The sequence below is a fragment of the Eutrema salsugineum genome, unplaced genomic scaffold (genome assembly GCF_000478725.1).
Source record: "Eutrema salsugineum unplaced genomic scaffold, Eutsalg1_0 scaffold_11, whole genome shotgun sequence".
Lineage (NCBI taxonomy): Eukaryota > Viridiplantae > Streptophyta > Magnoliopsida > Brassicales > Brassicaceae > Eutrema > Eutrema salsugineum.
Window position 1 is genome coordinate 1011618 of NW_006256901.1, and position 16886 is coordinate 1028503.

Consider the following 16886-nt stretch of genomic DNA (forward strand, 5'->3'; position numbering starts at 1 on the left):
TTATACTAACTTAATCGAATAATGCGTAGTTTATATATACATTAATAAATTGCATCGTTTTAGTAATAAGACTTTTGTACTGCTTCATAACAATTGTCTTCGTCGTTCGTAGTGTTGTCACCAAAGGGTATAATGGAAAAAAAAAAAACTCCTTTCCTCTCGTTAATTTATAAATGATGTGATATTACAGCTTCTCCAACTAAAAGATAATCAATATATGAAAGTAGGCTTACGCACTTTCCAGTAAAAGATAAAAGATGATATACAATAACAGTTTCGCCAAATACAGAAAAACCTAGTATTTGTGATTGTTTATAACTTTTTTTTACAAAACAAGGAACTGTTTATAATCTTTCTGTTAACTTCTACTTGTATTTGTGATTAGATGTTCCTAGAGTTTTCAACAATTTTGATGAATATTCGAGTCTTTCATGTAATTTTGTAGGATCATAATCTCAAACAATTCTTGAAATAAAAAATCCCAGATAGATATCCTTTTCTTATATATATGGGTGAATAAGTTCAATCTGGAGAGAATGACATTCTAGTTTAAAACTCATGTACCAATGGAAATCAAAGATTACGAAACGAATAAATGTGATTTTCTTTAACACAATATCTCTGGTTAACATTCGACAAACAAACTTCCATCATCCAATATCTTTCTGGTTACGTTGAACATGAACGTTTTGATCATTCATGAGTTGTGAATCTTGTCATTGACGACTGTTCTAACTAATGGAATCCATCCCACTTGTTATTTTCAAACGGGGACTTATCTACATATATTTTAGATTTTGAAAAGAGAAAATGTTAATTTATGAAATTGTCTCTTATTTTTCAAGTCGCTCATTTTCTGTGCATAACATATCTCTCAAAATAGCTTGTCATCTTTTTTAATCGAGTTTTTTTTTCTAGAGATATTTATGTTCTATTACAGCTGTAAGAAAATTTCTAAACTTTTCATTATTTTTTAGCAGTTGTGTATTAAGTTTGTGATGTGATTATTAGGATCATAATCTCAAAAAAATAACCCCTTTTTGTATATAGTATTTTCTTTTTGTATTTATATTTAAAAGATAGATGAAAAACTGAATCAATTTTTATTGAAAAGAAATAAGATGAGAGGAGAAAACGAAAAATTCAATACCAAAGAAAAAAAAGTGAGAAACATAAAAGGGAAACAATGTATGTCATGTATGTTCTGGAACATGGTGGCAAAGACCTTGAAAGATTTGTTCTTTTGAACTTTGATGAATCACGAAGCTTGTTGGTTCAAGTCACGACTGACCTGGTTGTTAATGAGGCTTTCTTTGAATTTGAGCACCGTGACCTATGTTAGAGATCATTACAGGTGATAAGATACTCGACCTTGCTTCAGATCCATAATTTTTCAAAGGATTTAAGGGAGATAAACAATCTGAATCTTGCTGAAAGATAAAGAAAGTTACAAAACATTACTGGGAAGGACACATTGCATGATTCCTATAGTTGATATATCTTGTAAATCTCTTACTCACGAAGAAGTCTTTTGATGGGTCTTCAAAACACAGGAGTGATCTTCAATCATTGAAGAAGCGGATGGAGACATACAAGTCGCTTAAGATGTTGTTTCCAATCAAATTTTCAGTGATATATTGATGAACAAAGAAGTCTAACTTTTGCTTGTCTGTTGTTTACCAAATCAGAAACGGCAACACCTTCTACCCTAACTAGATGGCAGAGCCATCATGAGAAAATTCATCAGGTACATTTTATGTGGTTGAAGTATGATGTCTTGTAAGGTTCTTTTGTTGCTAAAGCCAGATATGTTTAAAAAAAAAAAAAGGCGAAAAGTAAATGTGTGTGTTTGTAAGGGTATCATATATAGTATAGTCATTGTGTTAGGTGAATGCGGGAGATGAAAGAAATCCTAGCAATATTCTAATGTACCAATTGTCTCATACCATTATATTTGATGAAAACATACCAACAACATAGCCTTCAACAACAAAAATGTGGGTAATGCCACTTTAAAATGAAATCTCTTTCAGAAATTTCACCCGCAGTTCAAAATCACAATTTATTTATATTTCAAAATGATGTTTATAAGTAAACCAAACTCCAAAAAAGAAATGTGAGAAGAACGAAAAAAATCTAAAGGTTATTTCCCTTTGATTTTGGAGCAAACTAAAAGGGTTTAAATCCTGGTTTTTTTTTTTCTTATCAACGAATTTTTTCCAACGCAGATATTAGAGAAAATAATGTTGTTAATCAATAGGTAAAGGTGATCACTAGATCCTTTGGTGTTGTCAACCAACAACAAATTATCTTACGTACGTAGAAGATAGGGGGCCCAAATCATGCCAAGGAAGTTGGTCATACGCCCATGATATAATATATTATATATATAATAATACTCAACCAACAATTAATAAGTTGAATGATGAAAAAAAAAGTTAACTAGTTGATAAATAGAGCTTGTACTTCCATGTGTACCCACGCCTTTTACACTAGTCTAAGTGTGCCTCTCTGATTCATTTTTCGTAAATATCTTTTTTTGTTGAAAGAGTTCATTTTTCTTAATTATCCCATCACTTTTTGAATGATGAGTTGGATTATAATATTAAGAGAACAGAAAGACGAGGAGATTGGATTCTACTTCGTTAAATAACATTTATTTTCAGTTTGGTGCATTCCTTCAAAACGTTATCAAGCAACTAACGTAAATGCACAAGTAAATAATGTTTATTTTCAGTTTGGTCGTAAGATCATCCAAGCTATATGGGAAATGGAAACAGTTAAATTAATGGTGGTTATTGACATGTGAGATGAATAGTACATGCTAAATAACAATATATCAGTAATAAAGTAACGTAAAGGCAAAAACATCAAAAAGGTAAAGTTAGTTTTGCAGATTGATCGATTTCTTTTATAACTCCGTGCACCATATACAACATAATCATTTTTCAAAACTGTGAAAAACATGAAAATTGAAACTAAACCCAACCAAAAAAAAAAAAATCACATTTCCAAAACTTGAAGCGTGGATAAATAGTTAAATACTAGTATATTGTTTATCACATATGACAACAAAACAATATTCCAAACCTAATCTAGTGCAGCATTATTTTTGTATATATGATCCAACACAGAAATAGTTCAGTTTGCAAAAGTCAACTCGTTGATTTATATTAAAAGTCCACTCTATAATTTTTTTTTTTTTTTTGTAGATGATAAAAAAAAATAGCCGATATATGGGGCGAAATTATGGTTATAAAAGCTAGCATTGGCCTTAATAATCACATCATCTCAAATTAAGTGACAAACTAACAATGGAGTCTCTATTATCACAAACACTAAACCAAGTAATAGATCCCACAAAGACGGCTCTTCTCATCACCGTCTCTCTTGTAGTTGTGGCCTACCTTCTCTCACAACGGCTTAAACCGCTTTATCCTCCCGGGCCCAAGGGCTTACCCATAATCGGCAACATGCTAATGATGGACCAACTCACACACCATGGTCTAGCCAAGCTAGCCAATCAGTACGGCGGCTTGTTCCACTTACGAATGGGATTTCGCCACGTGTTTGCCATCACATCACCAGACGTGGCCCGACAAGTCCTCCAAGTCCAAGACATCAGCTTCTCGAACCGGCCCGTGACTATAGCCATAAACTACTTAACCTACGATCTAGCCGACATGGCCTTCGCTCCTTACGGACCCTTTTGGAGACAAATGAGGAAAGTGTGCGTCATGAAGGTGTTTAGCCGGAAACGGGCCGAGTCATGGGCCTCGGTCCGTGACGAAGTAAACAATATGGTCCGTTCTTTGTCTAGCAACCTCGGTAAGCCCGTAAATGTTGGAGAGCTCATTTTCACATTGACACGGAACATAACGTACCGAGCGGCGTTTGGTGCGGCGTGCGAGACGGAACAAGACGAGTTCATAAGGATCTTGCAAGAGTTCTCAAAGCTATTTGGAGCATTCAACATCGCGGATTTCATACCGTTCCTAGGCTGGTTCGATCTGCAAGGGATAAACAAGAGGCTTGTTAAGGCCCGTAACGATCTTGACGGGTTCATAGATGAAGTTATCGATGAGCATATGAAGAAGAGAGAGATTGTAAACGTTGATGAAGATACAGATATGGTGGATGATCTACTTGCGTTCTATAGTGAAGAAGAGAAGTTAGTAAGCGAGGATTCATCAACTGATCGTAATAAGAACGCCATGAAACTCACACGTGATAATATCAAAGCCCTCGTCATGGTAAGCCAAAACGTTAAACCTTTTTTATTTATAGATTTCTCTTAGTAATCATTCCTTCCTTGATAACATCATCAATATATAACTAAACAATTGAGTATAATGATATTTCCGCCAAAAATTTAATTTTGAAAACCTATTCCGACCAATTTACTCAAAAAAATTTGAAGTTGATAGTTTTATATCTTGGAATGACTTAGTTTCAAAAATTATCAGTAGCAATGATATTTTCTTTTTTGTTTTGTTTCTATATAGAAATATATTTTTGGTTTCGAAAGTGATGTATAATATATATATATATATATATATATATGTGTGTTAGGATTTGGGAATCATACATTTAATATGAGATGGAATTTGAATGTAGTATATTTAAGAGATATAGTTCATCGTAGAATGATATTGAATTTTGAACTTTATAGTTTCTTAAAAATTTTGATAATTATAATGGTAGCTCGATATATAATTTTACTTTGTTACTCCCAAGGATGTTATGTTTGGAGGAACGGAGACGATGGCATCGGGGATCGAATGGGCTTTGACGGAGCTCTTACGTAACCCAAACGAACTCAAACGGCTCCAACAAGAACTCGCCGAGGTCGTGGGTCTTGACCGGCGCGTGGATGAGACGCACCTCGAGAAACTAACTTTCCTAAAATGCACACTCAAAGAAACCATGAGACTCCACCCACCGATCCCACTCATCCTCCACGAGGCCGTCGAGGACACGAAGCTCCAAGGCTTCTCTGTGCCCAAAGGCTCGCGCCTGATGATCAACGCCTTTGCCATCGCGCGTGACCCAAAACTGTGGGTTGACCCGGAAGCCTTTAGGCCTTCGAGGTTTATGGAACCGGGTATGCCCGATTTCATGGGGACTAACTTCGAGTTTATACCGTTCGGGGCGGGTCGGAGATCGTGCCCGGGAATGCAGCTTGGGCTATACGCGATGGAGGTCGCTGTGGCTAACATCATTCACTGTTACACGTGGCAGTTGCCTAACGGGATGAAACCGAGTGAGCTCGACATGAGCGACGTCATGGGTCTTACAGCACCCAGAGCAACGCGCTTGATCGCCGTGCCTAACACGCGCCTCATCTGCCCTGTTAGCACCTGACCTGACAATGGAGAGAGTTTTCCTGTTCTATTCAGGAAGCAGGATAATGGTGCATAAGTTTTGTCTTTCCTGTTAATATCTCTTCTTTTTTTTTTGAACCTTTTCCGGTTAATCATGTTTTCATTTCACTTGGGACTTGCGTTGTTTTTCGTTTCCCTCTTCCTCAAAATGTAACTGTATATAAATAAATTAATTTAAATTAATATCGTAATCACAAATGGTAACTAAACCTACTGATCGACGTCAGAGGAAATTAGACCAAAAAAACTTTTTTTTAACTAACTACAGAGATGCGTTGAAAGTTCAAACAGATAAACAAACAAAAAACCCCTTTATCTTGTCCAGTGAGTTTCCCCAACGATTTAAAAATTAGAAGTTTAGATCGTATAGGGTTTCAGAATGAGGGATATTATTATGTAAAATGGTGAAGAATGTGAGTGAAAGTTTTTATAATGTATACGCACCTGAGGATAATGAGAGAGGAAGGGATGTGATGTTTCGTTTTGCCACTTCGGACACTCGTTAGTGTTGATCTGGTCTTTGAATCTGGATAACATAGGATATGGCCCTAATGGTTGGGATAAGTTAGAGAGTATTTCGAAAAACAGGGTACGAGTTGTCGAGTTCAAGTCTTTCCAGGATTTGCTGAGTTTTCCATAGGTAAGATGAGTGACCTTCCACCATATCGCTTACATCCACCTGCCATTTTAGGGTTTTTAGATATGTGATTATAGATGATTAGTCTGTTTATTTTTGTTTTTCATTTCACTTAACACGTAATGAAAACATACACAAGGTTCAATGAGAGAACTTACGTCCTCGATCCCCGGGATACAAACCGGTTGGATTCCAGCTAATCCTTGAGACAACAGACTGCGAAAATTAAAGAAAGGAAAAAGTTTGGATTTGAATATGAAACGGGAACCAAAGAACAAAGTGGCAATGTAAGCAAGATAAGTACCTTGCACGGAAAGCAACCCCGAGGGTCCAATCATTTGTGGCGTAAACGTTAATGAATCTTCCAGCCACCGTCTGTTAACCAACAAAAGACGACTCGTAAAGATCAAACAGAACACCAAAAGACGGATTTGTTACCTAGACTGTGACATCAGTTCTAGTTAAAATGCGTAAGGGAACTTATCAAGAAGATTTATTACCTTTCTTACGTCTCGCCAATTCTCGTTCTTGATTGAAATTGGTGCTCCAAGAAGAACAACTCTTTCCACAATTTCAGCTGCCGTGAATAATGTGTTAAGACAAGACTCAATTCAAAAGATAACATCATTTCTAAAGAAACAGAGGTATGAGAGAAGAGATATACCGTTTTTCTCTGTCTCGGCCAGAGCCTGGAGGCACTTGAAGACGACACGCGCGCCAAGCGAAAAACCCACAAGAGTCACAGGTCTGAGATCCTCACAAGTTTTCCACAGAAAATGTAAAAAATCAACACGCTGACGTAATATTATAATTATATAACTTCATCAGATAGAAATCTGATGTAATTTATCCAATAATTGTTTATATGAAACAGACTACCTATTTCCTTGTAAACCTTTTCGAAGCGCTTCAGCAAGAAGTCTCCCTGCTTTGTCTGACCTGAAATAATAATGGCCAAGAACTTATAGTTGCAGTAATAGTTGTATCATACTTGGCATTTCAGTCACAATATATTTTCATTTTACCTGTCAATGGCGATACTCCATTTACTATCTATGAAATCAGCAGCTACTAAGATTGTTGCCGGCCATGCCATTGCTGCTAAAAGTGAGTTCAGTACGGTGTGCATTGCACCTTGTCTCATCAACTCCATAGCAACTCCTGCAACAATTCCATGTCGGTGTTACTTCGTAACAAACAGATAGATTACATGGTTACGCGTAAGGAATGAGACTCTATATTACTTGAAGTAAGCCAATCCTGAATTGCAGTGCTCACTGCTATAATGTTCTTGGATTCCCATTGCACCGTGTACCTAAGAAGAAATTATGGCAAACATATGAATCTTACGAAATAGTAGTACAAGCCATAAAAATGTACACAAGACCAACTCATGTTCATACCTTTCCAAGTTGCTAGTTAACCCTTCCCAGGGCTTTACAAAGTCTTCTTCCTTTAAAACAAAGCCAGCAACTAATATCTCCACTGCTAATCGCTATTACATCAATAAAGAAAAAACACGTCATCCTCAAAATCAGATAATGCAGGGCAAAGGGATTTCAAAACAAAGCACGGAAATGGTTTATTTGACCCAACACAAAACTATCGTTGCAGTGATCTAGCAGCACAAAGGAAACCAAAACTCACTCCTTGATTATGATCTTCTCCGATAGCTTTAAACTCAAACTCTTCAATGTCCCCAGTTCTCCTTGCCATCTTAGTCCCAGCGAGCCCAGCTCCAGCAGCTGATCATGAACACATTTAGAAACAAAGCTAAAGATAAAACTGGTCCTTTCTTCCCAAAGAACTCAACATGATCATCACTTTAATCCACTTTTTTATTTAAATCTGGTCTATTCTTTCTTTACCTCCAAAAGATGCTGCAACAGCAACAGATCCAGTTACCGTTCCGGCAGCACTAGCAGCTGCAGCAAACCCACTGGCTCCAATAACCGGAACTAGCGTCCCCAGAGTTGGTGCCAATGCACCAAACCCTGCAGCAATTGCTGGAGCAGCCAATCCTGGTTCATAGAATATGTAAATCAAAACAGGTTGAGAGTTGGCATTTTCCAAATCCAAACTCTTAATTTCCAAAACGTAGGAAGGGAGATATCAACAGTTAGATGACACCGTACCACCAGTGATGGCCATCAAAGTTCCCCCTGTTAAAGCAGCCGCTCCAACAATGCCTCCACGTTTCCAGTTATCCCATTCACTATTTGGTGACAGAGACTCTTCTTCCTTATTTTCAATTGACTTTTGCAATGCCATGGCAGAGCATGCAGCCATTGTCTCAACTCCTTCCTAAAAAGTACGCAATATGAAAATAGATTTTCTGCATAATCCAAATGCACAAAAAGAGGGAGCCGATGATTGTAATTTGAGCTTCTTAAAACTTCTCATGCATGCCAATGTCATCAGATCCTGAATCCCCAGCAAGATGGCTACTATAAAACTATGAGGTTGTTATGCTATGTGGTAGCATAAAAATTTACAAAATTTGGCTTAATTTAGACAGAAGGAAGCAAACATACCATTTTAATCCATCGAATGTCAAACCAAGTCGCAAGTAACCGCAGAGCAACATGGTGACGGGCATCATAGCCTTTCCTACTCCGTGTACATTTCTCGTTCTCCTCATGTTTATCTGCTAAGCAAGCAGAAAGCAGTTCATAAAGAACACTTATCTTCCTCTCATGGCTAAGCAATGCTACTTCCTCAACATGTTTCTCATCTTCAACAATCCTAGGATTGTGGCCTCCATCTTTAACTACATCCTCCCCGTGACTCTCTGTTTCCTTATCCTCAGCAAGAGACGGTGCCTCGGGAACGGAATACTTCTCACGGCATTCGTTTTCATATTCCACATGTTTCTCCTTCTTAGCTTCAACAGATACAGAACCTCGCTGAATGCTTTGAACCATAGCTTCAGCACCTTTAGCTAAGGCGGTTTCTTTCTCCACCATTTCACTACAACCATTATCATCACTCGCATCTTCTGAGAGTAACTTGATGAGCTACAATAATCCCAAAAAACTAACAGACAATGAAGAAGAAGAACCCATCAACACATCGGATTCATACTAATACAGAGGGAAGTTAGTCATACCGCACCGATGTGATCCTTAGCCAGAGAAGAAGCAGCTATTTCCTCGAGTCCATGCCAAACTGAGGAATCAATCTGAAGACATCTGAAACCAAAATTACACACAGTCACACAGACGCATATGAACATATCCCTAACTCAAGAAACATGAACAATTCCAGATAATCTCGTCGTGATCATATAAAACGAATTCCAGAATCCGAAATAACGGTGACGGTTTAGAGGGAATTCACCTGAAAACGGGTCGGAGTAAACCAGAAACCTCGTGGACCCAGAGATCCGCGTCCTCGGAGATAGGATCACCGCCGCCGCTGCTTCTGATCGACTCTCCGTCGTCTCCGCCGTGATCGGTGGAGGGGATCCCCAGTGGCTTAGTCTGGCTGATCTGCGCTTGGTTAAGCGCGATCGCAAACAATGCGCTTGCCGCGTATCTCTGCGACGGCGTCAAATTCGACGTAGCTTCCACCATCAAATCAGAAATGTAAATTCAATCGAACAACAAAACCCGAAGTCGAAAGAAGAAGAAAAAGTTTCCAAATCCGGAAACGATCAATCGAATAGAGCGAGTTCGTCTCATTCCCAAAATCTGTATTGATGATGAAAATAAACGAAGCCGTTTTGAATAAAAGAAACTTGAGCCTACACTTGTCAACAAAAGTAAGAGACAAATTCAAACAAACGAATAAAAGAGATGTGATGAAAACATTCATAACAAGAGAATGAAACGTTACACTATCATATAATTATATAGAACAGATGATGATCCCTACAATGTTTTGATTACATTCATTTGGCAACAAATTCTTCCATTTTTATACTTACCTAAGTACAAACAAACAATGTAAAAATACAGAGGTTGGGTCTGTGCAAATCTTAACACAGGACAACGTACAAAACCTAAATATCCGAAAACAATGGGTGCAGCCAAAAATATCACGAAGAAACATTTGATCATATTCTTTCTTCATATGCACCACTCTTTCTTTTTCTTTCTTTCTGATAATTGATGGATGATGGTAATTCGCCACTTATTTATGTTCTGTAATAATCCTGCAAAAAGAAAAGAGAAGAGAGGGCATAGTCCACCATCGACCAGACGATCTCCGACATCTATGGTGAGCTGTGCCCAGAATATGTCTCTCTAATTAAACCAATACATGATCATCGACCCCCACGGCTAAAAATCCACGGTGTTGTTAGTTCGTGAATGCATTTGCAGGTCGTTTGTTGAGCTCATGGAGTCGCCTTTGCTTACATCAAGTGCTGGGCTATGCCCTTCTGCTGGACTGAAGCTACCGTTAATGGAGTGTCGGATTAACTCTCCAGGACCACGGAACGTTGAAGTTGGAGAGGGAAGACGTTTTTGGGACTCCATGGCTTCAACTTCCGCCAAAAGATCTGATACTGACTCGTCACATTCGTCAGGTCCAGCTACAATTGGTTGCCAATCCGTGGTAGTGGACGCAAAGTTGAATTTGAAGGTCGGGCTAAAGAGGTCTAGAAAGTCGATTTCTTGATTGTCTGTGAAAGAAACCAAACCGGGGTTAGGTTCCCACACGTTTGAAGCACTGCTTGGAGTAGCAGCATTCCAGTTTTGTCCACATGACTGAACAGTAGCTGTGACTTGTTTCTCAGCCGCATCGCTTAGGCCAATATCGTTTTGATTGCAAGCGTTTGTTACTGCGTTACCATCTGCCCCTGTTTGACTAGCATCCCATCTTTCCTGTTGCGGCAGGGAGCAGTTTGAGTTTGAGTTTCTTGGAAATGTAGCAAGCGAAAGGGAACAGCTTATCGGGCTTTGTCCAGGCAAAGGACTATCAACTTTCATTTTGTTCCAGAGAGAGACAGAACCCACAGTCTCCCTTTCATTAGAAAGAGTGAAATCCAATGGCACGTTGTGGCTAAAATTGTTTCCACTTTTGTTGCTCGCATCAGAGCTCCTTGTGATGACGCTGTTACTGCTGGAAATAACACTCTGGTCAGTAGACACAGAGTTGGGGCTAAAGTCAAGTACTCTGCTCTCTAGTTTAGCAACATCCACACTCCTGTTTTGATCGCTAGCTATAGTAGCCGTCTCTTCCTGCTTCGAGATAGAATGATTCTGAAGTGACCCTGTTTTATGGAACTGCCCATTTAATGCGTCGGTCAAAAGTATGGAGCTATTTTGCTGTTCACCTAACCTCCATATTCTCAGCTCAGGCGGGAAATGACCACTTGAATTCCATTGTTGCAGGTTCAATAAGGAAAATGGTCCATGAATCTTCCCATCTGGATCTCCATATAACCATACCATATTCGCATCCAAACCATCAACTGGCTTATTGGACAGAGCGGCACATTCAGGCTTTACAGTGGCATGGTTTCTGCTATCAGAACTGGAAGGTCTAACCTGAATATTGTGCACGTCTGACTGCTGTGACTCTCCTCTTTGATGTTGTTCAAATGTATTCAACCTATCGCAGCTTCTGCTCGCATCGACCTGGAAAGACATAGTTTCAGTGACTCCTGTGGCTGAGGTAACTGTAACCGGAGACCTTTCTTGATCGAGGAAGTGAGAATCAAGAAGCTTTAACATTTCCAAGTGATCCACTCGCTCTTTTCCAAACAATCTTGTAAGCCTCAGGTCACACATTATTTCTGAACTCTGAGGAGCGATTTGTAGATTATTTCGTCTCACATGCTCTAGGACAAGTGTTTGGACATCATACTTTGATAAGACGGAAATATCACCGTTTTTCATATACCTCACAAATTCCAAGAGTTCATTTGTTGCCCACGCAGCAGCACTAGTCAATGGTGGAAGTCTGTCACTCAAAGAACTGTTTGAATCCAAAACAGAAGCCAAGTTACTCGCAGAAACAGCTTCCATTTTCCTTACTTTAGCACGACTTGCTGGTTTCATAACCCCAGGGAAATTGCCATCATCCTTTGAATGAAGCCGACTAGTCGCTCTTCTCTTAGAAACAGTTGAAGCAGAAGATTTCCATGGATTTCTCGCCTTGGTAAGATCATCTAACGATAAAGATAGCTTTTCTTTAAGGGAAACCCAGTAAATCTTAAAAAGATACTCCCAGCTACCTTGATCGTCGAAATCAACCTGAACCTGGAAAATGTACATGTAAAACAAAATGAATCATTTTGCTAGCACATTGCAAAACAAAAGTACACAGCAAGAAAAAGGCCAAAAGGTTCTAGTTTGTACTTCCACAAATTGCTTTCCAGTTTGTGAGCAAAAAAAAAAAAATGCTGACATATTCTCGTACCTTTTCTTTATTAGCTTCAGCTGCATTCTCAATAAGCATTATAGTCTTCATGCAAATTCCACAGAATCCTTTGTTTTCTCGTACAACTACATACTCTGAGCTTCTAACGCATCTCTTGCAAACTGAATATGGACAAGTATAGCACATGTAGAAAGAATCCTTTTGACAAGCAGTACATATGTGCCAACCTGAAAAACCATCATCATCGTCATTAAAGAATCTATGACCCAGCTAATTTCTTCAAACTTGGTAATGTATTAAACTGCATTAGCACAGAGAATCGAAACAACTTACCACAATTCCATTTTGCTCTTGATCTAAAGAATGCTTCAGTACGCTTGACACAAGCTGGGTGATACGCCTTTGGACATCCCCTGACACATTAAGAAAGCCCCCAAATTAAATCAGAAGTAGAAAAATTTTCTATTTTCGGAAGAACGAATCTAGTAAAGCTAAATTTAGCTGGAGTTTTACTTCTCCAAGCTCGAAACTCACTCACCTACGATCGCAGAGGACGAGACTACCACCATCAAAGCAAACAAAACAAACATCCTCGTCTTCTCTCCTCTTCTTCGACTGCGCCATGGGTGAAACCGGAGACGAAGTAGCTTTCCCCAGTGTTCTCGGCGGACGACCGCGTCTAGCAGAGCGCCCGACGCTTTTCGTCGAACAATCCGGCTCTTGTTCTAGCTTCACCTCCACATCTATCGAACCACAACAACCGAAACCTGGAGCCTCGTTAGGCGAATCACCATCGAATTTCACATCGGAAACGCATTGATCGACTCTCATGAGATCGATTTCCGGCATCGATTCCGTTCAACGGACTTTAGCTTCTTCGGGAAGCCAAAGTCGATTTTTCCAGCTCAAAAAGAAAGCAGAAAATCAAAAATTCGAAACCGAGGATCCCAAAATCAGAAGATCTAAAATCGAAAAAGATCGGGAGGAGTAGGATCCTAAGGAAGTAGAAGAAAAAAACCCTAATTCTAGGGTTTGCAAATTGGGAATTGGAAATCGTCGGAGGAGGAGGAGAAGGTGGTGGTGGAGATGGTGGCGTGTAGGGAGAGAAGACACAGTGGGCACATGGAAAAATGGACTTACTCGGAACAAAGTTAGAGAGAGAAAGTTTTGAGATGTGACAAGGCAGTGTTTGGCTGTCTTCTCCTTTTTTTGACTTTCTAGAGAGAGAAAGAGAGTGAGAGAGAGAGAGGAAACACTTTTTTTTTTTACTAAACGCCGTTCATATGGCCTGGTTCCACGTGGGCAAAGTTGACGGTAGTGGGAGCCACGCGCGTCTTTTCCCATAAATAAACAATTATTTTTATTTTTATTTAGTGGGGAGGCTTCGTGTCTTGAGCTAACACGGAAAGCTTAAAGGACTACTTATATTTATTTATTTTTTGTTACAATTAAATAAAATAAAAAAGTGGACCAAAGCGAAAATGAAATTGAACTACTTTTTTATTTTTATTTTTTTGTGTGTTTCATGTCGTGGTCGTAGTTTCCTCCTGTGGTCTTTTCTCTCTACCGAACCATTCATCTTATCTTTAATTTTCTTTCGAGATCTTTTTTTCTCCCTAAAAAAAAATATATCAAGATTGTGTGTTAATATAATTAGTTGACAATAACAAAGTGGGCAAAACGATTCAATGCTAAAAGACTTTTATTAAAGCTACAATGATTATGTAGCAGGATAATGTTTTATAACCGAGATCAACTGACATTTTAAGAGTTTTTTTTTCTTCCTTTTTTTGATAACAAAACAAAAATCTTTCTCCACTACTCACTAGTAACAAAACGACACTAACAAAACATGATGAGTGTTAAAGAAACTCAGTGATAGAAGAAAGACCTAAATCTTATATATAAAAGATGACCAACTCTCTCCATATGAGTGACACCTCAGCAATTTAAAGTTTTTATAGAGATGACATGTGTTAATTTTTAATATAAAGTTACAATTTTAAAAAAAATTAATTAATAAATTTTAATATTAAGTTTTTAACCACTCAAAAAAAACGAAAAGTTTTTTTTATTAATTGATTCTTAATTAACATTTATGTCAATATTAAACAAGAATTTATGTTATAATTAATTAAAAATATTGATGATTTTTTTTTGTATAAAACTTTTGATTTGTTAATAATATGAAAACTTTTTTATTAATTAATTCTCAAACAATATTTATGTAAATATTAAACAAGAATTTATGTTATAATTAATTAAACATATTGATGGTTTTTTGGTATAAAACTTTTAATTTTTAATAATATTATATTTAAAATTGATTGATTTATAATAATATAGCAATTGATGATTATGTTTTTATTAGAAAAATATAAAATATATAAATTGGAAATAATTGAAAAAAAAAAACCGCACGTTATGTGCAGGTATTCACCTAGTAATATTAATGCGTATTGGTCTCCAGTCTATGGTAAGCTTTTAATTTCCTTTATGGTTGAAGGTAAGCTTTTAATTTATATCTTTGGCATAAGACAAACTAAAGGCATCTCCAACCATGATAGGTTGGGGTTTATAGGCATTTTATATTAGTTTTTTTGTTTTTTGGAACAGTAGTGATCTCCAACCAAAATATGACCTCTAACCCTAAACCTGTTTTTGAATATCAACAAAATAAAATAATAACATTTTAGTTCCATGTACACTGATTTGCTTCCTTAGTATATCATCCTCCCGCAAAACTCAAAACAAAACCCATATCAGAAACTGTTCGATTACAGAGAGCAATAAAACAGAGATTCAGCGACAAACACTAGATGAAAACCACAATAAAAAATGCAAATGACAAGAAGTGTAATGACAGTAAACCCTGCATATGTCCTCACAAACACAAAACCACAATAAAAAATGGCAGCTAGGATCAGACTTAAATCAAGATGAAAACTTAATGAAGCAGATACTTAGTAGAGATAGATGCAGATGCTTGAAGAACATCCTCCAAGCGTTTGATATTCCATTCTACCAAAATCATATTCCATATTTCAAAATTGAGAAAGCAGCTGGTAAATTGAAAACAATTTCATATTGAGTCATACTTGAGTCCATTCTATTCTCGAGGAGCCACACACAGAAAATTGCAAAACAAATCTCCGATAATTCACATTTCACAACTCACCAGCAAGAAAACCAAATCAAATCCAACAAAATCAGGTAGAACTGGAACAAAAGTCAAAACGAAAGCAATCAAATTCAATAGCAGAAATCAAAATCAGCTTCAAAAATCAAGAGGGGTATAGAGAAGACAATCTTTCAATTCTTTTCTACAATGAATCCATGTTTGCTCTACCTATCAGAAAATCAAGATCAACTTCAAAAATTCAACGAATTTGATTCATACATTACTGGATTTGTATCATCATAACGAAATCAAAAGACAATGAATTCACCACATCGCCGCCGTGAGATTCGCCGTAATCGATGGAGTTTCGGTTAACGGAGACGGAGAATCGAAAGCGAATCGCACCGTCTAGAACGATAATCTCCTCAGAAACACAGACAAAACAATGGGAGAGATCCAGAAAAGCTGTTCTCAATCTCCCCATTTACCTCCGTTTCTCATCTCATGGAAACACTCAAATAAGATCGCTTCCGTTTACAAAATCCTGGACGAAGAAATTAAAAATTAAATGACGGCGAAATTTGCAGAGCTCGATCTCCTTGCCGTACTTCCTTGTAAGCAAACCGCCATGCAGAAAAAACTCCAACCACATCCGAACGCTTTTTCACGGTGTCAAATCGCAACCACAATCGGAAAAATGGCTAAATGAGGAAGAAAATAAAGCAAAATTTTTTAAAAACGAAAGAGATGCTCTGTTTCAGGAATTTTTTTACCTTCACACACCAGCCTATAAGAAAATGCCACATGTCCAGTGATACCCTAGTCATACGGGTTCATCAGACTCACTCTACTCATACGGTATTATTGAATTTGGACTTTGTTTTTAATTTTTAAATCCAAAAAACACGCAGGGACCCACTTATGATACTGGAGTGAGCTTGCGTTGGAGATGGCCTAAGAGTTCCATGATAAAAAAAAAAGATCAAAAATAATACGTACAATCTATTAATCTTAAAGATGATTATGTCACGTTAAGATCTTTTATATCTCGTCTCCACCGAAAAAATAAAAAAAAAAAGAAGAATTACAGTAATTGGTAATTAATCATATTTAATTGGTGATAACATACATCCTATAACCAGACTTTTCGAATTAATAGATTGATCTTAGGTGGATGTGACATGAGCTATCTCACTAGAATGTCGTTGTTAAATGTATTTATCAAATATAAATAGGCTCACACATGCATTTGTAACGTGAAAAAACAGCTTTGACTTCGAATGATAGAAACCAAAGGAATATGTCAACTAAAAATTAAAGAACCTTAACAGAACAATATTGAATAAAATTTGAATGCGAAAGATATTTTAATCTAACCGAAAAAAATAAGTATATACTCCTTCCATTTCATGTG

At 37.4% G+C, this 16886-nt stretch overlaps 3 protein-coding genes across 4 annotated transcripts; 1 reads left to right on the plus strand and 2 right to left on the minus strand.

Moving 5' to 3' along the window:
- Positions 1 to 3314: 3314 nt before the first annotated feature.
- LOC18026358 (cytochrome P450 84A1) lies at positions 3315 to 5381 on the plus strand. The gene is made up of 2 exons (XM_006409134.2): positions 3315 to 4253; positions 4738 to 5381. Exons 1-2 carry the CDS (start codon positions 3315 to 3317, stop codon positions 5362 to 5364), a joined length of 1566 nt encoding a protein of 521 aa, XP_006409197.1. The 3' UTR covers positions 5365 to 5381.
- A 33-nt stretch (positions 5382 to 5414) lies between these two features.
- Positions 5415 to 9729, minus strand: LOC18026359 (transmembrane and coiled-coil domain-containing protein 4). 2 transcript variants are annotated; one of them, XM_024160743.1, is made up of 16 exons: positions 9361 to 9596; positions 9131 to 9212; positions 8556 to 9038; positions 8157 to 8325; positions 7890 to 8042; positions 7669 to 7766; positions 7425 to 7516; positions 7266 to 7336; positions 7047 to 7182; positions 6901 to 6960; positions 6686 to 6768; positions 6522 to 6598; positions 6326 to 6396; positions 6180 to 6237; positions 5829 to 6063; positions 5415 to 5538 (listed from the first exon to the last, which is right to left on the minus strand). In XM_024160743.1, the coding sequence occupies exons 1-15, from the start codon at positions 9594 to 9596 to the stop codon at positions 5950 to 5952; spliced, it is 1983 nt and encodes a 660-aa protein (XP_024016511.1). In that variant the 3' UTR covers positions 5415 to 5538; positions 5829 to 5949. The 2 variants fall into 2 exon arrangements, with proteins under 2 accessions (XP_024016511.1, XP_006409198.1); XM_006409135.2 differs by lacking the exon at positions 5415 to 5538 and having other exon boundaries at positions 5656 to 6063; positions 9361 to 9729.
- Positions 9730 to 9845: 116 nt separating this feature from the next.
- LOC18026360 (zinc finger CCCH domain-containing protein 44) lies at positions 9846 to 13500 on the minus strand. The gene is made up of 4 exons (XM_006409136.2): positions 12890 to 13500; positions 12685 to 12764; positions 12391 to 12578; positions 9846 to 12230 (listed from the first exon to the last, which is right to left on the minus strand). The coding sequence occupies exons 1-4, from the start codon at positions 13198 to 13200 to the stop codon at positions 10305 to 10307; spliced, it is 2505 nt and encodes an 834-aa protein (XP_006409199.1). The 5' UTR covers positions 13201 to 13500; the 3' UTR covers positions 9846 to 10304.
- Positions 13501 to 16886: the final 3386 nt, after the last annotated feature.

Coding starts and splice junctions, on each gene's coding strand:
- LOC18026358 (XM_006409134.2), top strand. CDS start 3,315: ATGGAGTCTCTATTATCACAAACACTAAACCAAGTAATAGATCCCACA. Junction 4,254..4,737: donor ATATCAAAGCCCTCGTCATG/GTAAGCCAAAAC, acceptor GTTACTCCCAAG/GATGTTATGTTTGGAGGAAC.
- LOC18026359 (XM_024160743.1), bottom strand. CDS start 9,596: ATGGTGGAAGCTACGTCGAATTTGACGCCGTCGCAGAGATACGCGGCA. Junction 6,961..7,046: donor TGGAGTATCGCCATTGACAG/GTAAAATGAAAA, acceptor TTATTATTTCAG/GTCAGACAAAGCAGGGAGAC. Junction 6,238..6,325: donor GGGGTTGCTTTCCGTGCAAG/GTACTTATCTTG, acceptor TAATTTTCGCAG/TCTGTTGTCTCAAGGATTAG.
- LOC18026360 (XM_006409136.2), bottom strand. CDS start 13,200: ATGCCGGAAATCGATCTCATGAGAGTCGATCAATGCGTTTCCGATGTG. Junction 12,765..12,889: donor CTCGTCCTCTGCGATCGTAG/GTGAGTGAGTTT, acceptor TTAATGTGTCAG/GGGATGTCCAAAGGCGTATC. Junction 12,579..12,684: donor AAGAGCAAAATGGAATTGTG/GTAAGTTGTTTC, acceptor ATGGTTTTTCAG/GTTGGCACATATGTACTGCT.